The 26,014-nt window shown below is 31.6% G+C and overlaps 1 protein-coding gene across 4 annotated transcripts; it reads right to left on the bottom strand.

Annotated features, from left to right (window-relative positions):
* Positions 1–4,015: 4,015 nt before the first annotated feature.
* Positions 4,016–25,057, bottom strand: LOC105114155 (probable GTP diphosphokinase RSH2, chloroplastic). Of its 4 annotated transcripts, none has more exons than XM_011010614.1 (19): positions 24,987–25,057; positions 24,525–24,916; positions 24,384–24,442; positions 24,154–24,285; positions 23,811–23,951; positions 21,378–21,434; positions 20,915–21,009; positions 20,486–20,618; positions 17,734–17,892; positions 17,140–17,330; positions 16,950–17,016; positions 16,183–16,316; positions 15,739–15,805; positions 14,738–14,800; positions 13,657–13,901; positions 12,596–12,725; positions 11,757–11,849; positions 5,413–5,559; positions 4,016–4,541 (listed from the first exon to the last, which is right to left on the bottom strand). In XM_011010614.1, exons 2-19 carry the CDS (start codon positions 24,856–24,858, stop codon positions 4,248–4,250), a joined length of 2,541 nt encoding a protein of 846 aa, XP_011008916.1. In that variant the 5' UTR covers positions 24,859–24,916; positions 24,987–25,057; the 3' UTR covers positions 4,016–4,247. The 4 variants fall into 4 exon arrangements, with proteins under 4 accessions (XP_011008916.1, XP_011008914.1, XP_011008917.1 ...); XM_011010612.1 differs by having other exon boundaries at positions 5,413–5,598; positions 24,987–25,056; XM_011010616.1 differs by lacking the exons at positions 4,016–4,541; positions 5,413–5,559 and adding exons at positions 7,748–11,067; positions 11,117–11,152.
* Positions 25,058–26,014: the final 957 nt, after the last annotated feature.

Raw genomic sequence — 26,014 nt, 5'->3', positions numbered from 1 at the left:
TAATATAATCATGTTAACAATTTATAATCCAATTGGAACCTTCTTTATGTGTGGTTTCCATATGAGTAATAAAAAGAGTTTACACTATACTTGTTTGAAATATCATTAATGGATCCTCTAACCTTGATAATTATTTTATCCTTATTTAATCCTAACATCAATATCACATCTCAAAGCTCTCTTCAACTCATTTTCTATTATTATCTATTTCTTTATTTGTAATATATACAGTTAATCTCCTTGTAGTTAGACCCCAGTTTTGCCAGGTTATTTATTACTTCGACACTCCTATACTTGGAAGAAGACATTAATCTGTTGGTCATGTCAATCCTCCACACATCAAAGGGTAGAAAGTCCTTGACTTATTAACTCTCTAAACTTTTGTCTCTCAAAATGTAGTTTTTCATGAATATACATCTCCATCTATTCCAGATACAATTCATATATTTTTTAGGTTTCTAGATTTTCCTCAAACCTATGAACCTATCTCTTGTATCCTAGCTAAATTAGTTTCTCAAAACTCTATTCCTCCTACAGATTTACTTTTAGTAAATTTTGTTCCTAAACTTCCACCTTTTGAAAATAATGATGCTCTTAATCTTAAAATGTCTAAAAGAACTAAGCATTTACCTAATTACTCGAAGCAATATTATTGTGGTAATATGACTCAAATTCCTTCAGCAAATCCAACATCTTATAGCTGCTCTTTCTCTAGTAAGCCTTATTCTATATTCTCCTTCTTGTTTGATTCCAAATTATCTTTTAAACATAAAGTTCTCACTTCTGTTATTTCATTTATTTTTTAACCAAAGTCTTACAAACAAGTCAGCTCAATTCCTCATTGATAAACTACCATGACTAATGAAATTAAAGCTCTTGAGAAAAACTAAACTTGGGATCTTGTAATTTTATGTAAAAACAAAACTGTTATTGGTTATAAAAGGGTATATCAAGTGAAATGTAAGGCTGATGATAGTGTTGAGAGGTATAAAGCTAGACTAATAGCTAAGGGCTATACTCAACAAGAAAAACTTAATTTTTATAACATTAATTCTCCTATTGCAAAAATAAAAACAGTTAGAGTTCTTCTTACTATTGTTGTTGTTAAACAATGGCATTTACATCAACTTGATGTTAATAATGCCTTCTTGTATTAAGACTTAAATGAAGAGGTTTATATGCAATTGCCACCAGGTTTTTTTCACTACAAATGACTCTTGGGTTTGTAAACTCAAAAGGAGCTTATATGGTCTGAAACAAGTTTCTAGACAATAATTCTCCAAGTTGTCTTCCTCTTTACTACATTTCAGTTTTAGTCCAGCAAAGTTAGATTCTAGTCTTTTCATCAGACAAACATCAACCAACTTTATGGCGTTGTTAATATATATTGATGATGTGATCTTAGCTTCTAATAATCTTGCAAAAATAGTTGTTATAAAAAGGTTTCTTCATACATCTTTTACTATAAAAGATTTGGGTTAGCTAAAATACTTTCTAAGCATTGAAGAAGCTAGATCTGCTAAAGATATTGTTCTTTGCCAAAGAAAGTATGCTTTGGATGTGTTGGGAGACAATGGTTTTTCTAGTTCTAAACCCATTAGCTTTCCTATAGAATCAACTTTGAAACTTACTGCTAATGATCCTAGTCCTTTATTATCTATTCCTGTATCCTATCGAAGACTTATTGGCATACTTCTTTATCTCATAATCACACAACTAGATTTATCATATGCAGTTTAAGCTCTCATCCAATGCACTTATAAGTTGAAAAGAGAGTCCTTCGATATCTTGAAGCAACCCCAAATCAAGTCTTATTTCTCAAAGCGGATTCTGATTTGCATTTAAAGGCATATTCTGATAATGATAGGGGTGGTTGCATTGATACTAGGAGGAGTGTCACTGGTTTTTTAGTTTTCCTTAAAGATTCTCTAGTATCTTAGAAATCAAAGAAGCAACATATTGTCAGTAGGTTCTCGACAGAAGCTAAATATAGAGCTTTAGCAACTACCGCATGTAAGCTTCAATGATTAGTTTATTTGTTGGCTAATTTCAAAATAACATATTCTCGGGTTGCATTGTTGTATATGATAGCAAACTTGCTTTAGAAATTGCTTACAATCCAATACACCATGAAATAACTAAACATATACATCTAGATTGTCATCTAGTTAAGGAGAAATTACACGAGGGTTTGATCAAAATTATCCACATTCTTTCTAGGTTTTAATTGGTTGATATTCTCACCAAACCTCTCAATTGCCTCAATTTTCATCATCTTCGTAGCAAGATGGGAATGATGAATATCCGTTCTCATCTTGAGGGGAGATGTTGGAATATACAAAATGTGATTCATAAATTATAGCTAAAGTTTGTGGATAATTAGAAAGTGATCAGTAGTTAGAGTTAGTTAGAGTTTGTTACTAACATATTAAAGTCATATTAAAGTCAGTTATATCAACAAGTCTATATATACAACATCATCTTGTAAGGCAAAATCAAAGAAATGTCAGAAACGAGAATTCATTTCAAGTAGAACACATGTTTCCTCTCTAGAGTTCATATTTCTATTTTGTATAGTTTTACATGTTTTCTAGTTTTTCCAGCTAACATAATCATCAGCTCCAATAATCTCTGGTTTATATCATCCTTGAAAAGAGTTACCTCATCATTATAGATTTTCAACTTCATCAACTACCACTAAAGTTTGGCCTATTGGAGAAATACATGTGTCCAGTTACGATTGTGTTGCCATGCATCATGAATATACAAGTGCTAGATTAGGATAGTGGAAACGAGCCAGCACTCTCACCCTTTACTTTTTTTAGCAAACCTTTTCCAACTTCCTCCAAAAAATGGATACGTTGTTTCTTTTTATAACCTAAGTTGACACATTTCCAGCTTAGTATGGCGAAATATGCATGCCTATAGACATTAACATGAAAAACGTGTATAAAATGAATTACAAATTAGAGAATTTGGCTAGATACACATATCTCTAGCATAAACACATCCCAAACTTTGTACGATTTCATAATTGAATATGTTTTCAAATTCCTAATGCACGACTAGATAGCTATATAGCTTTTTTTTTAAGCATATTTGAAATAATATTTTTTTTATTTTTAAATTTTTAAATTTTTTTTAATATCAGCACATCAAACAAATCTGAAAACATTAAATAATATTAATTTTAAAAAATATATTAAAATAATATTTTTTTTATTTTTAATTTTTTTTAATATCATCACATCAAACAAATCTAAAAACATAAAAAAATATTAATTTAAAAAAACATATTAAAATAATATTTTTTATTTAAAAAATATATTTTTAATATCAACTCATCAAAAAAATATAAAAACATAAAAAAACATTAATTTAAAAAAATATTAAAATAATATTTTTTATTTAAAAAATATATTTTTAATATCAACTCATCAAAAAAAATATGATAACATAAACATATTAAATTAATATTTTTTATTTAAAAAATATATTTTTAATATCAACTCATCAAAAAAAATCTAAAAACATAAAAAAAAATATTAATTTTAAAAAATATATTAAAATAATATTTTTTATTTAAAAAATATATTTTTAATATCAACACATCAAAAAAATCTAAAAACATATTAATTTAAAACAAGACAAAAAAATAAAAAAAAATTAATTTTTTTTAAAAACACTTCCAAAACACATTATAAAACACGCCACTATACTTATACCACATACAGTGTGAAACCACATTGAAGGATAGGGAGCACTCCATTATAATCATAACCACCAGACATGATCAACATCCGAGTAAACCGTTTGTAGAGAAGAAGGAAGCTTTCTTATTGCTATTAATTTTATGTACAATACTCAAGATTAATGTCACTTTCATCCAACCCGTATTGATGGAACTTCCTCGTCTAAGGGTGTCGTGCTCTTATTAGGACGTCCTAAAAAATCTTTTAAACTTGCAAGGGAAATAATAAATGAAAAACAATATATTTATTATAGAGACAAGTAGTAAGATAGAAAAAAATAACATATTAAAAATAATAAATGTTGCTGACATATGATCTCCTAATATCATAACAACCATAGGCATGAGGATATTTCCTCCAACCAGGGATGGAGTAATCATTGAATGCTAAGCTCCATTGCCCCCTACAACAATCACATTTTCACAAGAATGGCTATGACATCTACCTCTCCTTCTAACTACACCAGACAATTACAATTGATTTTTGAATGTGTATTTAAACTCTGACCTCAACCACATCACCATCTTTGAGCTCTGTATTGGGTAATACCAACTGACCATTAACCAAAACCAGCTTTCCGTCAAATCCCACTCTTCTTGCAGCATCTGCAGCAGTGCTACCACTTGTTAACCTGATTATTTCACCATGAGGCCAACATACAATGACCACTTCCCCCAGGCCACCGGATTCAAGACTACTGTAAGACTTCCGCTCATGCTTTGGTTGCCCAAGAATTGCTTCATTTCGTAGTTGCTCTTCCCACTGAAGCATTGTCCTTAAAAGATGCACCTGAAAGTTAAACAAAATTCAATCATGAGAATGTTCTGAGCAGCTCCTATCCTATTTAGGCAAGAACATGTGCCTGGGCTCACATGCATGCCTCTGTGGATGGACACTCGCAGGTATCTTATTTGAGCAGACTTAGATTTGTGAGACAGATATTTCTACTTATAAACAGTAAACAAATGAAGATTACATGTAGCTGTATGTAGTTCAGAGTGAATCATTAATCTATGATAGGCTGAGAGCTTGATATTTCCTGATCCATGTTCCAATGTGATTTTTAATTTTTTTACGAATATCATGATGAACTTGTTATGGACCCTTGTTTCTTCTCATTATGGAATTTGATGGGGAGGGGAGACGAATTCCATTATCTGTTAGCTGGCGGATGATGCAAAATAAATCATGTAATTAGTTAAGCGAGAGAAATCAATTTCAAAATCCTTCCCCATTTTTTAAACTCAGTCTGAAATGATAAGAGAAATGCACCACATAAAAACTTGCTGCGAATAAAGCATGTTTCACAACACATATTTCTCAATTCAAATCTGTGATGTTCTTTAAATAATATGCTAAGCCTTTAGTTGATACTCACTGCCTAGACTTGTTATCATAGAACAGTACTAAATCATGCATGGAGCTAAAGGAAAATGTGGACATGTGGACGTGTGTGCAAGACTATGAAAGTGACCAATTTTCAAGACTTCTGAAAGGATCTCTCACACATAATATTTGTACATGTGTGTAAGAAAATGAAACTATATGTAATTGATAGAAATGGCAGCAAAACATGAAAGTGGGGAAGAATATAAGAATGTCTTGAGTATTTGACCCGTTAGTTATCAGGGTTAAGAAATAACAGGATAATAAAACTAACCTTATTATTGATGCTAGTTTCCATAGAAGTTGATGCAACAGTGTCTATGCTTGGCCTAGATGCAATAGAATCAACTGGCTTGCCCTCAAAAACAGCAGAAAGAACAGCTCTATATTCAGATTCTTCTTCTTCCATTAGATCAATAACCTGGATGAAGGTTGGCAATAGGCGCTCAAATTGATCTTGCTGCATGATAACATATGAATTCATTCATTTCTCATAGAAAGTCCAATTTTCCACTTAAGTTGGCTAATTTATGATTGTCCATAGATATAAAAGTTCACCAAAAAAACGCAAGGGTTGAGAGAGATAAGAGACACTTCTAGAAGGGTAGCACAAAACCTAAACGAGAAATATCATGTTTAGATAGCTGTTATTACCACAGTACTCATAGTTTTACACTCCCACATCTAATTATGATCCTCCATATTTTAAGCAAGTTTTGAAAAGCATTCAGGAAAGAATCGGGAAAGGGAGAGGAGAGTGGCAGCAATCCTAGCAATCATCTAGTACTCCGGCTATATCTTCTCCCAACCACACATTTATAACAGATCTAACTACATTCAATGTGTTTTCTATTGTTTGACCAAGATCTTCCAGAAGCAAAAGAAGAAAAGAATAAAAGACAGTTTGCAATGGAAGTTCCACCATCATCAGTGCTAATCAAGGACAGGGAAAGAACTACCCCAAGCAGTGAAATTCTGAGGTTGCTTCTTTTAGTTTGAAGAATGAATCATGAATACAATCATTAAACTTACCTCCAAAGCTCTAACAGGAAGGTCAGGTTGCAAAAAACAATTCAGTTTAGGGCGTCCACCTCATTGTAGCAACTAGTGGAAGAAATTGGATACATAACATTGTTTATATAAAAGGTAAGGCTGGTTGAACCAGCTAAGCAGAAGATCTGGCACCAATCCATTCCGAATTAATATTTTGATTGTTTAAGCAATTGATCCATTAAAATTCGATGACTCTAACCTAGATGACCCATCCATGCAAAAGTGAAGCCAAGAAGCCAGGTTTGTAGGTGGAAGTTGGAACTACAAGCAAGAAGCAATGGCAAAGCTCTCTTTTAAAGAGGCAAGGTCCAAACTCCTTCCAATTTTTTATTAGTCAGGGAACTTGCAGTTTAGGAATTAAAATTACCATATGTCCATGTATCATATCAATTTGATTACACACACACATGGAAAAAAAAAAAAACTATAATTGACCCCTCCACCACCCGAATTGGACCATTTTAGACCCTCCATCCATGTCTGTTAGTTTGACTGAATGATGTCAGTTGACCAGTTGCTGGCCAATCAGATGTTGACATGTTCCAGTCCCACTATAACAAGACTGAAAATTGTTGAATGCCTCTGTGATATGTGAACTTAGTTAAATTAAAACCTCTACTAATAATTTGATCAAATCAAATCCTTTAATTCTAGAATTAAGTTATTTTAAACCCTTTGTCCATGTTTTCCATTAGATTCACTATGATTTGTTAATTGACCAAAGCTAGCCAATTAAAATTGAAATTAAAAATTCAACAAAAAAAATTAAAACATAGAAAAATTAGAAGTAAGATACAATTAAAATTTATTAAGGTCAATAAAATTGGAAATAAAAAAAATGGTGCAATTAATTTTAATGCAGGGTGTAGTGCATGTGTCATCATGATATTGGCTATCTTCCATCAATTACCAAATCATGGTCAAAGTAATGAAAAACATAAATGGACCCAAAAAATAACTGAAAATCTGAAACCAAAGGGTTCAATTTGACTTACATTTTTCACAATTTAATCAACTTTAAATCTTGTATTTTTGCTATTTTCTTTTTCTAGGGACTACACCCGCCCGCCCTCTACTCCCCTCTTTTATTTGCTAGGTGTATCTTAAATGATATGCATCAAGTCAATGTGAATTTTTCACCAGTTTTCACTATTGATTTTTCTTCACGCCTAGCACTAGGGTTTATGTTAATTAGGATTTCTGGATAAAAACAAAATACTTATTGTCCAGAAAATTTTTGTTGTTGCATCAAGATTATATATATATATTCAAATCAATTTGAGTCAAATCAATGTGTCAAAAGTTATTTAATCAGTTCGGCTCAAATAAATTTGGGTAGTTTCGGGTTTTCCTACTTGTTTTATGTTTTAGTTAGATTATTTCTATAGTTTAGAGATAATTTTTGTGTTAATTTTAGTTTCTCATATCGTTAATTAATTCTAGTATGTCCTCATCTTGTCGTAAAGTATCTTGTGAATCGTTACAGATCCTTGTGTACCTTAAGTAAAACACAAGAGTGTAAACACATGAGGAAATGAGTGAAGAATATATATTTCTTGTCAACTAACCAGCATTTTTTTATTCAAAGATGTCTAAGTCAAGCAATAACATGGCACCACAGAGAAAAGAAAATAAGATTGGAAATCAACTGCGAATTATGAATCAATAAATGGATCAAAAAGCCAATAAATTTGGAGATAGGTTGTCTAGGTTGGAAAGGCAGTGTGCTAATGATCAAGATGAGGTTCAAAATAGACTTGAGCAAAGAGAATTTAATATTATAAGGGTTGTTAGATGAGTTAGCACCAATGTGGATGAGTTTGGAGCTCATACTATGGACATGAGTGATATTGATTTTGATAATATGTCATTGGGCCATGGGAACAGTTTGGACAGCAGCGGAATTATTAGTATGAAGATGATAGATATGATGATAATTTCTACCAAAGAAGTAATTACAGGTATGGTGACCATAATATTGAGTTTGGTGAAGATTTTGATACAATAAAGTTGAAAATATTGGTTTTTTAGAGAAAGAATGATATGGGAGCTTATTTAGAGTGGAAGAAAGTGGAATGGATTTTTTTTTTTTCTATCATGATTATTTGAAGCTCAAGAAAATCAATTTTGTTGTGATTGTTTATAATGACTATGTCATTGTGTTGTGAGATTAGTTGGTGACAAACCATAAGAAGAATTAAAAGAGGCAAATTGATACTTAGAATAAGATGGATTAGGATGACATTTATGCCTAGCCATTACTATAAAGAGTTGTATCAAAGATTGTTGATTAGTACTTTAAAGAGATAAAACTTGTTATGATTCGGATTAATGTTGAGGAAGATAGAAAGGCTACCATGGCTAGATTCATGAATGGAATTAATAATGATATAACTCATATTGTGGAATTGCATCATTATGTGGAGTCGGAGGAAATGGTTCATATGGTCATGAAGGTGAAGAGACAACTTAAACAGAAAGGTACCATTCAGCAAAGCCAATGATTAAGCCCTTCAACAACTTGAAAACCTAATTGCAAGGCTAACATCAGGGCTGGTCCATCACAGCCGAATGATGAGGGTAAAAATCGAATACACAAGAGAGAAGAAAGACATCTTAGGCACTGGTAAAGGTAACAATGATACTTCTACTTCTCGTAACCATGATATTAAATGCTTTCATTATTTGGGTTTAGATCATGTTGCTTCACAATATCTAGACAAAAGAGTCATGATTATGAAAACCAATAATAAGGTTGAGACTGATGGGGAGGATGAAGAGGAAAAGATATCACCATTAGAAGACGCAGATGATGTTTGTGTTGAGTATAAGGTTTAGGGAAACACTTGTGATGATGAGAGCACTGAATATGCATGTCAAGGTGGATGATTTGAAAAATCAGAGAGAGAATATATTCCACACAAGATGTCACGTTCAGAATAAGGTATATAACTTAATTTTAAAAGGTGGTAGTTGCACTAATGTAACCAGTACTAAATTAGTAAAAATGTTAAACTTGCACAATAACAAATATTACATGCCTTATAAATTACAGTGATAGAATAATAGTGGTGAGGTGAACGTGAATAAGCAGATTTTAGTTGTTTTTTAAATTGGTAAATATTATGATGAAGTGTTATATGAAATGTTGTTAATACAAGATAGTCATTTGTTGCTTGGTAGACCATGACAGTATAATAGAAGAGTTATGAATGATGGATTAACAAATATTCATTTGAGATAGATGGAAGGCCTAAACTCTTGCAACTTTGACACCTAGGCAAATATTTAATCAGCAACTGAAATTGAAGATAAAGATGGCTGAAATTAAAGGAAAAGATGGCTGAAAATGAGCTAGTATATGAGGGAGACGCTTGTATATCAAAGAGATCTTCTTTGCTAACAAAGTTCTTCCGAACTTTAATGATGATGCTATTTTTCAGCTTGAAACTCATTTGTTTTCTTCAAGAGATGATCTTCATGTTATAGATTCAAGAAAGAATCCTTTTGAAGAGAGAGGTGATGATACAAACAAGGTTAAGTCCGAATTTTGACTTGAAATGTCTACTGACTAGTTTTACGAAATCGAGCATATCTCTCAAACCATATATGAAAGCAAGCTGAAATTTTACAGAGAAATACTAGACACATGAAACTACATTGTGGTAAAGTTTCAAGTCAATCAAAGTTCAAAACATATTATTTAAATTGGTCAAAATTATTGTTACTGTTTTGGCATATTCGTCGACAAAATGTTCTTTTTTGACTATTTTCAGCCCAATCAATCAAGATGTGTAATGGTTTAATTTTGAACAACAAATGCAGATTAAATGATACTTATTTAGACCCTAAACTTATGCATAAACTTGGGCTACAAGGATTCCTACTATGGTCTAGATTCATTGAATAAATGGAGTTCATGCTTTGCAAGGATTTCAAATCCCACATGGAGTTGATGTGATGGCATCTAAGAAGATCTTTTTCTTGGGTTTTTTTTTTTTTCTTATTTTGCAGGTATTCTTAGCACATCAACAAGACTAAAAATGGGCAATATAAGAAAGAAAATTATAGCAATCAAAATAAAGTTTCCTAGTTGAATGAATTCCTAACACTAAAAGTTTCGACCAAAACACCACTCAGGAGAGCTTGAGATTTTAGCTACATGGAGAAATTCTAGCATGAAGACTTTATTTTTATTATCCTATTTTTTTTATTTTAAGTTGAACAATTATTTTTAATTTGGATTAGTTATGGCACATTAAATATTGTTCAGGGTTTACTTCATTATTGGACTTTGGTAGTTAATCCTTAGATTGGGCCCATTGGCTTCTAATCTAAAAATGATGCATTAGGGTCATTTAGATGAGACTATATAATGTTTTTGGAGTCATAAATTTCAGCAACTTAATGATAATAAACGCAAGTTTCTTCCTTTTGATTGTTTATGGTAGAACATCCTTCTCAAAAAAAAAAACCCGTACAACCATCTTATTGAAAATTAACTGGTTTCGTGGCATCATTTGCATACTTCGAGTTGTTAGGTATAGAGTTATATCTGAGTCCAAGTTTATTCCAATACTTTTGGTTCTCATGTACCGGGTTTACCTCTATATCATTATTTTATAAAACCTAGTTTTTCAACTTTTTGAGTTATATTTCAACTTCATTAAAGGTTACTTGACCAAGTGATCAAGAAACCCACATCGTTTAGTCCTTAGGGTAATAATCTAGTTCTCATATACAATACATATTTCCATAAACAATAACAACAAAAGGTCAACTCCTTGAGAAAAAGTAAAAGTTATAATAAATAACCAATAAAAATTGACACCAAATAACAGACCCGCTCCACACTCCAACACACCTGTCTTTAAGTAATAAATAACCAATAAAAATTGACACCAAAACACACCTGTCTTTTAAGCCTTTGGCCTAACTTCTAGCTCTTAACAAGCTTTTCCCTAAAAAAAATATAAAAATAAAGGTGGGCTTCATAATTGCTTTTCCCTCCAAAAAGTAAAAATAAAGGTCAGCTTCATAATTGCGACTCGGTAATCTCTACAAAATTTGGGTTTCATTTTCTATTTTTTATAATTTAAATTAAAAGATTACAAAATCACAATATTATTTTATATTGAGCCAACAGCTCTACCAATGCCCTACTGGTTTAACTAGTGACCAATTGACCTAGACTCTTGCTTTGGTAAAGGTCTGCTATAGGGTCAATAACATTAGTACAAGCTAGGGAAATGGGGAAATGGAGTTGAGAGATTATAACACTACTTCCAGTTGCTTTGGGAGAAAGAAAAATCCTTTATAGGAAGCTTTTTTTTAAGAAATCACTCATATTTGCATTTGACATGTGAAGTGATGAACAACCATTTTTCAAAATACTGTGAATCTCCTTCACAATTCTTTCACAATTATTATTTGAAAAATGTAAGTTTCAAATTATAAACAAATTTCATGCCATGCTTAAATATCATGGAACAATGAAGTCAGCATTTACCTTTTCTCATCAAGTCACATAAAACATGTATTAAAAAAAGTTCACATTAAACATACCTTGTGGTACATACCATCACGACAAAATGTATATTTTTCAAGGCAAGTACACCAATCACCATGTCCTGGCTCACACCACCACTCGTCAGATACCTAGAAAGCCAAGTCATTAATAAAACACAAGCAGTAATTAACCTCATCTTCATACAAATCTAAGGGTTCTTGTTTCGTGTAAAATATTTTACAAAAAAATTGGTTTGTGTATAATATTTTACAATCAAACTATAAACTAAGTTTGTTTTTTAGAAAATATTTTCATATCATAAAGTTTTATAAAATAAAACAGTTATCAAGTAACAATCATCCAAATATTTCAACCAACATCATTTTCACCACTATCACTACCACTCAGCTATTGCTGCTGCCATTACCATCGTAGTGGTTTTCATCACCGCCACCACCTTCTCCACCATCCACTCAGCTATTGCTGCTGCCATTACCATAGTAGTGGTTTTCATCACCGCCACCACCATTATCTTATTGCAACAATCACAATTACAACACATCATCATCATTTTGCTACCACTATATTTTCACATCATTACTATCAAACATTGTAAAATTTGTTTCAAGTGATGGGGCAAGTTGTTTGCAAACAAAAAGAATATTATGAAAAATAAAAGACTTGAAGAGTTAAAACCCCTAACAGCTCGGAAAATTCCAATCAAACTCTTCTCAAGTTCTTTTCCTCAAAAGCCAATTTCTTTATACTTCACAAAGCATGACATTTTGAGCATTAAAGGATAAAAGTTTCAGGAGATGTTTAGAATCTCCAAATATCTATCTTGAATATTGTTAAAATTCACTACACGTAATAAATATAGAAAGAGCAGCTGAACCTTCTTATATAATCTTGCATAAGCTTCCCATTGCTTTATTTGAAAAGAAGATCTTCTATCAGCTACTGCTTCAGAAGCTGCCAATCCAAAGCTAACAGCAACAAGCAATTCTCTTCCACCCTTTTCTACTCTGAAATGCAAATATGGGGGAATTTCAACCTCTAAGTCATTATGTTTGACTATAACGTGATGGGATGAAAAATAATAAGATGGAAAACAATAAACCCACCATGAATGCAACCTATGAATTTAGCTTTGATTCAGGTGAATATTTAGGCAAGGAAAAGAAGGAGAGAAACATTCAACCCTAAGCTTTAATTTGGTTCCATAAATGCTTTGACAATTCCAAGTAGGAAGTTAGTTTAGGTTTTCCAGTGTGCTTTCAATTCCAGCAGCAGCTGTGTCCCAGGTAGTCAAGTCGGGGATAATTCCATAATTTTGCAAGTCGCTAGGAATTTCTCTAGTAGAGTCAAGTTTTTATTTTGACCTTAAATAGACGGGCTTGTTAACGTTCCTATGTACAAGAGCTTAAACTCTCCTATTTTGGAATCTAAGCAAGAATAACTCAAGCATTATAAATCTGCTTCGTAGTCTTTCAAGTGCAGCAGAAAATTATCATGAATCAAGTACAACCTTTTGTTAAATATGTGAGAAAGCAGTGATACTTTTAATCAAAAAGCAATGAATTGAACCTAATGATGAGAGTCTAGTAGTACTCTATCTTGTTTTTAATTTTGCCTAACTTCAAACCCATCTAGTTTGAGAATGTGGTTGTGGTTGCTTTTCAAAGTGTTTTTCATGCTGAAATGCATCAAAATAATGTTTTTTTTATTTTTTAAAAATTATTTTTGAGATCAGCGCACCAAAACAATCCAAAACATAAAAAAAAAATTATTTTTTGCGGAAAAAAATGATTTTTTTGAGAAAGCTAAAGCTTTAGTGTTCAGACCAGTGTTTTTAACTTTTAAGCACCTAAATCACCATATTCTACAGCACTAGCCTAAAATAATCAACAACTTGCTCTAATTTTTTCCTGTGAGAGGAAAGAAATCATAGCATACCTGATTATAACAGCAGCAAGTAAGTGACTTCTTTCCACTCTAAGGACAGGATGTCCTGCTTTGAGGGATCTGTACTTTTGAAACTGATCATCTTCCATGGAAGTTTGATCATCAATATCTTTGGAAAGATATGAGGATGCTTCAGTTTCAGATTCATCAGTACTTCCAATGGAAGACAACGTGTTTCCAGTTTCTTTGTAAAGCCAGTGAGCAGCAAGTCCATGTTCAGCATACTCGTGCATTTTCTGTGAGAATAGATATTAATTATTAACAAAACATAAATAGTGTGGCCAAATCAATATATCCACACCCACATAATACTATTTCATTGTTTTTTTTTTAATTTTATCCATCAACCTTTTTTTTATTTTTCAATATTAAATTATTTTGGGAATTGTGTTTGCTTCGCAATTTATTTTTTTCCTGTTGGATTATGTAATTATGTACTGATCTTATTAACTTAATTTTTTTTCTAGATTTCAACCTTCAATATTAGATATTTAGAAAAGAAGTTTTGTAATTTTTTTCAATTTACTTTTTATGAATTTATCTCAATCTCATCACCCAAATTACAAGTTTAACAAGTTGACTAGAATCTTGTTTTTTTTTTTTGTTGCTGCTTTTTTTTTTTTGGCCACTTTCTAATTGATCATTTAAAATCATGCTTCATAATGTTTTTCGATTGATCTCATGACCTAGATCACTGGTTCAGCAAGTTAACCCGGTTGACTCAAATAGTTTTTTTGTTTTTTTTAATTTTATCTTTTAACATTAGGTTGATTAGAAATTGGCTTTCATAATTTATTTTAATTTGTTTTATATAGAGTTATCACAGTCTCAAACTTAACAAATTAACCCGGGTTGATTCAATATGTCACTATCTTAATACTTTCTTAAAAAAATATCATCCAATATGTATTATATTTTAAGTTCACAATTAAAAAGATTATTAAAAAAACATATTATCAATATTTGAATTTTTTTTTACAGTAAAAAAACTGATCCAACAGCACTAAAAATTGATCTATTGCAATTTTATGAGCCGCATCACAGAATTGACATTTTAAATTTCACTTCATACCTGTGTTCTTATTTGGACTTCCAAAGGTGCATTATCGGGGCCTTGTACTGCAGTATGTAGAGACTGCAAATGTAAACAAGTTCAGATTTAAAATATGAAAAAACACACGCACAAACAAACCTCAAGTCAAATGCAAATCATGCCAAGTTTTGTAATAAGACCAAATACATACTATTCCTTTTAGACCAATTTCATGCTTGCTGCGTGCAAGATTATTAAAAGCTATTTATTTAAGGAGAGATATCATAACAAAAGCATTCTAGAGAGTATAGGGCAAGAATCTTATGTTTCAATTTTCTTATTCCTAATGAGTTTGTGCTTTGACTTTGGTGCATAAGGCGCCTAAATAGACATTCTCCAGGGATTGGTTTTAATTGATCAAATAAATTAATTTTTCATGTTTGGTTACCTTCAGGTTTGTTTCCTTTATCATTTGGTTCTATGTTTCAGTTACCCATGTTGAGAAAATGTATAATGAAAGTAATTATACCCTCACGTCATGAGATTTAGTGGACATCTTTACACATCAGAATGTCATTTGAAATGGGGTAAGGTTTTGTTATCAGTAGCAGCAGTGGTAGCAGTAGCTATATGCCTAGATTGAAGAATTTAGAAAGATAATCATTTCGTTAGTCTGTAGGCCTAGATTGGTTTTATGAGTACGTCACTTGATAATAAATAGGCTCCTCAGCTGCTGGTCAAAAATGTAATAACAATGTATCTAGGCTTTAGTTATTACATCTTTCCCTAGAATATATTAGAGAACTAAAATTCCATTCTAAAAACTCCTTTCTTCTCCCTTTTGTTTCGAGTGTGTATTTATGGCTCTATGGAAAAGATGGACGGAATTTAATGCTAATAGATTTTTCAGTGACTTCTCTATAGTTAGTAGCTAACATTTATGTCTGTCAGACTATAGCGTTCTTGAATGCAACAATAGACCTACTTATCTGAATAAGTATTTAATAGCACTTACGACTCATTTCATATATATTTATTACCTGATAACCACTAGGCTTTGGATTAATAATGTAATCATCAAGTTCACCATCTATTGGAGTCCAAAGCCTGCGAAGGAAGATAGAAAGACATAACCCATTATCTGGTCATAATCAGTACAGACCGAGACAATTCATAGATAGATAGATAGATGAGAAAGACAGGAACCAGTCCTTTATATGAAATGCATAAAATATGCCAATATATTCTAAGTAATTGATAAAGATGTATAGACTGGAGGATTGAAAAAAACCCAGAGCTAACACTACCAAGCTTTGTAGCAACCTCGTCCACCATTACCACTAGAATAAATCATAAATGATGCCAACATACCTCAACTGTCAAGTGGCAAGTATGGTTAATAATTGGTCATTCCTTATGAGTTAGATGCAAATAAGAGCTGTTCAGCTAGCATGTAATGGATATAGATGAACATGTTCATGTACCTATGCACAATGTCAAGAAGACTGTAGCAACACTGAATAGCAGGTCCATGCAAAGTTCCATTTTTGTCTCCAACAACCACTCTCAAAGCACGGGCATCATATACTTTATTGATGCTAACATCTTTCCGTTTCATCTAGAGGAAGCAAAGAAAATAAGGCCACAGTCCCATATAACTTTAACTAGCAATGAAAAGAAAATGGTTAGGAACACTCAATTTAAAAGATGTAGAGAATATTATAGGCCAGACAAAATAATGAATCACCATCAATGGCCTGAGAATACTCTTTCAACATCTATAACAGCGAAACTTCCAAAGGAGTACTAAGGACTGAGTTGCAAGTGGTACTCCCAGTATTCACTCGTACAAATCAAGCAATAAACATCCAATCTGCACCTACTACCACACAATTATGCTTTCAATAACTTTATTGGGATATCCAATCTTCCTCGATTCAAATTGAAATCACCAATGCATCTCTTAAGAACAACAGAAACTATAGCTAGCTGGTTTACTACCTCATTCCTTTAGACTACTTACTAGACCTATAACAGACTATTAACTACGTACATTCTGAATGCAAATGCATTGTCAAGAAAACATATAGAATATGCTCATGAACTGCAACAAAGCAAAAGCCTACAAGCAAAACTCATGGTAACAAAAATCAATTCTCAAGTAGCAAAATTATTAAATCTTGGAAAAGTATAGAGAAGCTTGGAAATACCAGCCTCAAGTTAGTATCACTGATTTTATAATGTGACAAACCTTGCTATAGATGCTATACAAGCTTTTCAGTCTGCTAGATAAAGTTACTTCCATTCCAGGAACATAACTGCAAGCATGGTAGAATCCATTGCATGAGTTTTACTGTCATTGCAGAGCATAAGATAAGAATAAAAACTGTCAATCTTCTGGAATGATATACAAGAAATGTGAATGAGAAAAGAAGTCATACGAAGTTGATATAAATAGCTCCCGCTCCAGCATTTCCTCGCAAACAGCAAGAGATGCTAAAGCAATTCCAGCATCCTGCACAACCTTGGGTTGTGTTTGAGTCTCTGATGTTAGGCCAAGATCATTAAGAAATTTAGACCGTTTTCTTCGATCTAGCAAGATATCAAAAGGCACTACAGCTTCTAAAAGATCCTGCACACCGACAATAATTGAATAAAAATGACTTGTGGACAACTAATCTAGCCACTTCAAAACTATTGCAACCTTGTACAAAAAGTGTAACCATACAAAAATAATTGTGACAAATTCTATCTATCATTAATGCAATGAATCATTAAATGATAAATATTTGAGACATATAGTAATAGAAATAACCCATAATCTAAAGGAAATGAGACAAAAGGTAAGATACTATTTTAGAACAAACCAAATGGATGCTTAATTAAATCCAAATATCAAGTGCTTCTACAACTAAACCCCACCACCCCAAGGACAACAAAACATATGGCATTGACTTTTTATCTCCCAAAATCTCTATTTTCCTTCGTTATCAAAGGCAAGAGAATAGAGTACTTGCCAACAATTCAATAGTTACCTTCATGGTCGAGACATCTTTGTCAATTGTCACGGAATTTTCACAACCAAGAATTGAATTTTTCTCATTCCAAGCTATAATTCTTCTCAGATATCCAGGTCTATTTCTAGAGCTCCACATGGAAGATAGGTCAGCCCGCATTTTTTGAAATAGCTGTGGCTGCATGCCGTAACATCAAGCAAATTGAGCATGTTATTAGAGAAAATGAGAGAAGAAAAAAGAAAAGAAAAGATGTACAAAAACTAATAGAGAAAGGGAAATCATTGTTTCCATACTTTTTATTGTAATAGTATTTTTTTTCTTTTTTTTCTTTTTTCTTTAATTTTAAATTTAGTTTTGTTATTTAATATTAGATTTATTAGATGTTGAGCTTTCTGATTTATTACGATTTACTTTCTATAGAGTTGTCATGGTGTCATGACCTAGGTCACGACTTCTACAAGTTAACTTGATTTTTTTTTTTGTCTTTTTTTGTGATTTAATTTTTGTTTCAATTCATCCTTCAATAATAGATTGATTAGGGGTTAAACATTATAGTTTGTTTCAGTTTGCTTACTATGGGTTACTCCAGTCTTAACATGTTAATCCAAGTTGATATAGGTTTTTATTGTGTTCTTTTTTAATTGATTTTTTTTTATTTAATCCTTCAACAATGGAATGATTAGGAATTGAACTTTATAATTTGTTATGATTTACTTTCTATTGGGTTATCCCGGCCTTATGACCCAAATTTGGCAGGTTGACTTAAGTCATTTTTTTATCCTTTTTTTAATTGATTTTTTTTCAATTTAATCCTTCAACATTGGGTTGCTTGAGAATTGAACTTCAAAATAATTTTAATTTGCTTTTGACAAGGTTATCATGGTCTCATAGCTCATGTTATTGATTTAACATGTTAAACTAGGTTAACTCAGGTCAATTTAACATGTTATAATCTAAATATTTAAAAAATAAGACGTCGTCTAGAATTTTTTTGCCTTAAACTATGTTTTTTTCTAGTTGTCCAGGTTGTTGAACTTGTCAAGTCAACCAAGTCAAATTAGATAAAATTCTACACGATTTAGTTTTTTTTTTTCCCTTCTTGATAACACGTTAGCAATACCTAAATATTTTTTAAACATTTAAAAAAATGATATGACCTGCAATGTAACAAGAATAAATAATCTAGTACTTCCTAAACTTGATCGTCACAACAATACAAGGTTTCCATCACAATCAGATCTGCAATTTCATTATATCTAAATTTTCAATTGCAATTTTGGTGCAGATACCAAACCCGAGACAGTTCACACAAGCATATGACCTTAGATGATGGAGGATAGTCCAACTATTGTTCATTGGTTGGGAAATTAGGGTTTAACTTATGTTACTAGGTTTAATTTATTTGAACTTTCATTTTGATTTTATTATTAAGTTTGATGTTATTCTATTTTGGACTTTAGTTTATTTTTTGTAGGCTTTTGGTTTAATTGTTAATTGATTTTGGGCTTTATTATTTAAAAATAATTTTTTGACATTATAGTTAGATTATTATAAATTAATAAAAAAAAGTTAGACTTCTGTTTTTTCAACCTTGATTTTTCCTCTCCTTCATCGGCAACTTTCTTTTCTTCAGCCACTTTCTTCTAATTTTAATCTTTTCTTCTTTAATTTTACTTTTTTCAAAATATTTTTTTATCCCATATCATTTTTGGTATCAAAGCAAAAAAAAAATTAGTTATTCTCACAACTAAACTGCATGGTTAACAGGGGAAAAAAAAAATTAGTCACTACTTTACAAACCAATAGCCCTTCTCCCTTCTGTCTTTGTTTTGTGCAACAATCAGCTGCCATCAAAAAGAAAACAATAGGAAAAAGCCAGCCAAAATTTCTTCATAAACTAGCAGAAAACATCCCAAAACAGTAGCAACACTCCAGCAGACTTTTCATGCCAGATTTTCTCCTTATATCAGTTGTCTTCTTATACCAATTGATGTGATGTATAGCGTGGATAAAACTAAAGTTCTTAATCTCTAAAGATTACAGACCTATACTGTAGAGAAATTTAAAGAATAAACTCTAGTATTTTATAAAATCTGAATAATCATTTGAATCTCCATAACATGAACTAGACATTTTTATTTATACTAGTTCTAGATTTAAAACTTTTTATAGAAAATAATTTCTAATTAAAATTGGCATAACTAATAGAATTCATCCATCTAGCATTATGATTTCTAAATGGTAAAATATTAATTAAACTAAAAATCCTAATATAAAGAGGAAAGAGAATCAAAAGACAAAAAAGACAATTTCACATAGTAACTTTTTGAGGCTTATTTGAAGACCTTTTCAATCTTCGATCATCATGAAATTTTAATGCCAAAGCAAACAGAGCCTTCAAAATTGTTTGTCAATATTTCAGTTCGATCTAACGATTAAATTAAAAGTTATGTTTGATTTACCAAACTGCATTTTGGACTCTTCTTAAACTCCTCAAAACCTAGAAAATCTTAATCATTAATGAAATAATATAATAGACGTTATTAGGCCAAAGAATATTCAATAAATTTCCTCTTTATTCAAGCACTTTGCTTGGCATATAGGAGTTTCAACATCCATTACTAAAATTACTAGTTTATCATGCTATTTTCCACACGATCATAGTAACCACAAATTATAAATTTATGCATTCAGATTAACCTCCATATGCAATTGGCTTATCATCAATGTTAATGCAATTCACAACAATCAACAAAAATTGTGAGGAAACCTGAAGAACTGCAAAACATAAATCTTCCAGCTCTGCTTTCAATGCCCACAAACCCAGTCTGGAAGCAAGTGAGCACCAAATAAGCAAGGTCTCTTCAGCTAAAGCTCGAGCCTTTAAAGGTTGCAAGGCATAACTACAATAAAAAATAAAAAGAAACATTATCGAGAATTGTGATTAATATAGTAGACTAGAAACCAAAATATTCGCTTGTAAAAGGCATCTTCAAAAATAAAAACAGCATATGATTTATTATCATATTGTCTCAAACCATAAAGAACCTAGAAGCAAACCACCACATTCATCAACAATAAGGAAGAGGAAAGAATTAAAATATTTGAGAATTTTTCAACATTTTTATTTTTGAAAAAAAAAAGGACCTCTCTTAGAATAGACATAGATTGTGGATATTAACAGAAGTTGAGTCCATACATGGTTCTCATGTTGTGAAGACGATCTGCAAGCTTGATGAGCACCACACGTGGATCATTAACCATGCCCAAGAGCATCACTCGTAAATTATTTGCCTTGATATGTGAACAGTAAAATTAAGGGAGTTAGAAAACATTTGTAAATCTTTGTGGGGGAAAAAGATAACTATTGTAGATATGTGGTAAAAAAAGAAGTAAATAATATGAAATGAATTATGAGAAAAGAAGACATTTTTTACACCAAATGACATTAAATTAACCATGATTGACACTGGTCAAAGGACTAATTAATTAGTTTTTTAAACAAGAGGGATTATTCAATTCATTTTGCAAAACTAAAGGGAATAATTTATAATTTACTCCACATTGATGCTGATTATGATAATCACAGAATAATAAAACTCTAGTATTCTCTGTCAATAAGCAAAATAAAATTTTCACAATGCAGACTTCACATTGAATACCTCATCATGACCAAGGGTACCCTGGTTCACATTTAGCCTACGATGTCTCCTTAGCAGCTGGAAAAAAAAAAAGGCGAATAGTAACAGCTGAAAATCATACCAATCTTAGAGTACATAGACCTATAGAAATTAGGACAATCACCATATGAGAAAACAGAGGAAAGTAATTTGTTTACAATATTAGGGAAAAAATAGTACAAATAGTTTAAGTTTATTGTGGCCATGAGGTTAAGTGATTACAATTTGCGACTCTAAACTATCTATTTCAATCAATGTCAGCATGGCTTCCTTTTTTTCCCCCGAGCTATGATCGAGACTATTTCCATCCATATGATCTTAAATTTCATAATTCATAGAATATTAAAATCTTTGTTTTGGCATCAGTGCTGAAGCAACATGGTCAAGAGGAGTGCCAACTTTCCACTTGGGTTAATTACTAACACAATATGTGGTTCCTTAAATCAAAATTATTTGACCCTTATGTGTGTGTGTATCTGATCTTATGCTTAAAGGCAAAGGGAAGACAAAATGCCAGACACTGAAATAAGAGTGAAATAAAGGAAACAAAAAATAGTGGTGACAAAACATAAGAATTTAAATTATTCTGTTCAGTTAATCCATTAATCTTCTTACCCTTTTGTTTTCTTTCATCATTTATTTTTTTACCAACTAATACTATTTCCTTTGTCACTACTTATATGAGTGCTTTGAAAGTTGTCGATTTCCTTTGTCACTACTTATATGAGTGCTTACTTTGAAAGTTGTCGGAGCCATATACATGACTGTGATAGCTAATTTCTGTTACTTCAAACTTTTTTAAGGAAAAGATAAGACTAAGTTTTGATTATGGATTTTTGTTACTTCAAACTTTTTAAAGGAAAAGATAAGACTAAGTTTTGATTATGGATCATTATTGAACAAGTAACAAGGGAGCAATTTAAATTTATTCATGTTGTTTTATAGAACTAAATATAGTTATAGAGGATAGATCTTTTATAAGCATCTTCATGTGCAAGGTCAAATTTAAAATATATTATTTCTATATTCTTTGTATGAGAATTATTTGTGATGGTATATTGTTTTGCTAACAATATAACTATTTATGAGAATGTCTTAATTTTTCTCTAACATAGAACCACAACAAGATCACCAAATCAAGACACGCTTAATCTTGAGTTAACCAAAGTACGAGAAACACCATCAATCTTGGAGAAAACTCTTGGTTTTTATTTCAATCAATAATAATAAGTTGAACGGAATATTTGTCCAGGGTGTTTATTTATAGGCACCCAATAAAATAAGAAGTCTTAAAGTAGGGAACTAAAATATTAAAATTAAATCTTGTATTTCTTTCTAAAATATGTAGCCTTAAAAATCTATTATATGGGCTTGCATCATTCCCCTTTTTCACCAAAACTTTTTCATGACATCACTAATTATCCTGAAAGGACCTCTTCTTCAATGATGAAAATGGATAAAGAACGCATCTCTCATGCAACATTTCTGGAGAAAGGCAAGGAACTGAAAGGGACATCCTCATATGCATTTATCTTTCCAATTCTAGAAACAAATTGTCGTCTTAAAATTTATTGTTAAATCCAATGCAAAATGATTTTCGTACCTCTTCAAATTCCCAAATAAGCCTAGCTCCACCTATCCTAAAATGTCAATTTTCCAAAAAAATGACTTTTGGAGTAGCATATGGATCTTTTTATTCATCTACAAAAGGCAACTATGGTCTATGGGTTGACAGCAAAATGAAAGCATCCCTTTAGGCCAAAAATCACTATTTGTCTCTGTACTATCAACTTTCAGTCATATCACTCCCTCTACTCAATCGATACCAGCTCTGCTAATTCAACTTTTAGGACGTGAAAACCCTTCCATCCATCTCCATGATGGAACTTTGTTAGTTTAACCTCACATTGTAAGTTGATTTAGCATTGACCAATCAGGTGTTGCCACATGGAATGAAAATATTAATTTTTAAATTCTAATTTCAAAAATCATTTTTCTTTTTTTCCCTTTTATTACAAATAATCCTGATTGGTTTTTTATTATTTTTTATTTCCAAAAATTATTTTCATGTCACATGGAAGCACCCAACTAGTCAACGTTAAGCCAGCTAATAGTAAGAGGTCAAGCTAATGGAGTTCTGTCGCGGAGAAGGATGGAAAGGTTAGTTCATCCTATATGTTAAAGGGCTTGTATGTAACAAAATTGAGTAGAGGGGTTGATATGATTGGAATTCAATAACAAAGGGGCACACAAAGGTTTTTTGCCCATCCCCTTAACCTTGACCCCGGAGAAAAAGGTATACACAGTTCCACAAGGTTGAATTTTACAATACTTGCCAACCAGGATCAATAAAGTTCACATTCCAAAATTGAAAAGAAAGGGAATGGAGGAGTTCTACAAATATAAAATTATTACCTGATTTATGTAACTAATTTTGGAAACACCAGCTACTAACTTTGCTACATCCTCACCAAAGTTTTCTTCTATACTGAGTAAACTCTCGCTTGTATCTTCAACCACATCATGGAGAATCCCAGCAACAAGGGTGTCGATGGCCTGCAACGGGCTTTAAAATATAAGCAAGAGACTCAATGCAATCATAAAATAAGTACAAAAATACACGAAAATCAAGTGGGACACTAACAACAAAGTAGAATAATGGAAGTGGTGGTCACCATGTGGTTATTTACGAGTGCAGGAAAGAAGAGAAAAGAAAGGTACAACAACATGAATCAGGAGTTAGTATTAGAAAGCATACTCGTTTGCCAGTAGATGGAACCAACATAGCCAAGATTCTAGCAGTATGGATACAGTGAGTGAAATAAGGGTCTCCAGTTTTGCGAAACTGGCCATGGTGAGCTTTCTTAGCAAATGCAATAGCCTTAACCACCTGCCTTCACAAATTTAATTCAAAGCGTTTTTCTTTTTTACAGGTAGCAAAGAAAGAAGCAACGGTGACTAAAACAAGCAACAAGAAACCGAACCAACCTTGGCCTCATTAAATATCGGGTACCCAGTCACATCAACCCCATCCACTATAAAACAACCTGTATGTCTAGACTTTCAGTCATTAACTCTATTTCTATTCTATTCTCTTTTTTAATTTTATGAATTAATCAATAATTTTACCAGGTTGTTCTTCTACTTTGGGCCATAAAAAATCCACCCTGGTGGAAAGGCAAGCGCCGGAGGCAATAGCGACGGCGGTAACAGCTACGTGAGTTATTGCAGAGGTAACTGCACCATGGAGGTAGCCAGAACCAGAGGAGGCGACGGCGGCAGCGATGACGTTGGCGGAAACGGGGGCAATTTGGTCAAGAAGGCAGCGGTATTTGTATTTCGAGGAATTAGAGGAGCGGAAATGGAGGCTGTATCGGTGAAAGAGAGACGGTGACGTTCTTAGGGTGATGAACATTGTGGAGATTTGAGTTTGGCATGAGGGAGAGGGAGAGATGATGGGCATGGAAATGTCGTTATTAATTATTACTCTATTGTATTGGAGTTGGTTGGGGTTTTTCACTCTATCAAGGAATATTAAGGGAGTCTGTTGCCGATAGAAGTTTTTGAAAGGAGTTGGTTGGGGTTTTTCACTCTATCAAGGGGAAACGAAGGAATATTAAGGGAGTCTGTTGCCGATAGAAGTTTTTAGATATTTTATTATTATTATTATTATTATTGTTTTAATGTATTAACATTCAAAATATAAAAAAATATTATTATAATACATTTTTTAAATAAAAATATTTTAAAAAATAATCATTATAATTATTTTAAAGAATAATAATGGTCATTTTTTTTTATATTTAAAAATATAATATTGGTTTTTTTAAAATATTTTTTATTTAAAAATATATTAAAATAATATTTTTTATTTTAAAAATTATTTTTAATATTAACACATCAAAATAATTTAAAATATAAAAAAATTTATAAAAAATATATTTTATTTAATAAAAATAATATCAAACAAAGCTTTGTTTGGGTTTATTTAGTTGAAGCGGAATTGAAGGATTAATAAGTCAATGAATGGTAAAAAACAAAAAGAACAAAGCAAGAAAACAACAACTTTCAAAATTAATTATTTTAGTATGTGGTTGAGAATTTTGTAGTCATTTTCTCCTCTTTTAGAAAATGAAATTATTATTTGCTGTGAAGGCTAGGTAAAGAACAACATTGACGTGCTATGGTTACCTCGAAGACACTTACAATGATAGGCTTTTAAATTTAACAAGTTATTTAATATATTGAATGGTCAATTAAATTCAAGAAAAAAACTGATTTTATAAATTATAATTATTATAAAAAAAAATTAAAAAAGCTAAGTTATTTACGGATTTTAAGACAATTAATTATGGATAGAGGTGTTTATAGTCTGGTCTGGTTTAGTTTAGGCTGAAAATCTCAACCGAACTAGAAAATGAAATTTCCTAAGAAAATAGATCGAACCGAACCGAAAACTAGTTCAAATTGAACTAGTTTCAACCGAACCGAAAACTAGTTCAAATTGAACTGGTTTCGTTCGGTCAATATCGGTTTTTGGGGATTGAAACCGAAAAATCTAATAACATCGGCCAGCAAACAAAAAAAGGTTGAAAAAAAGAAAATTTGTGAACAAATTA

This window comes from Populus euphratica, unplaced genomic scaffold, assembly GCF_000495115.2.
Source record: "Populus euphratica unplaced genomic scaffold, PopEup_1.0 scaffold494.1, whole genome shotgun sequence".
Taxonomy (NCBI): Eukaryota; Viridiplantae; Streptophyta; class Magnoliopsida; order Malpighiales; family Salicaceae; genus Populus; species Populus euphratica.
The sequence above is the reverse complement of the archived record's forward strand: the minus strand, read 5'-3'. Positions and strand labels throughout refer to the sequence as shown.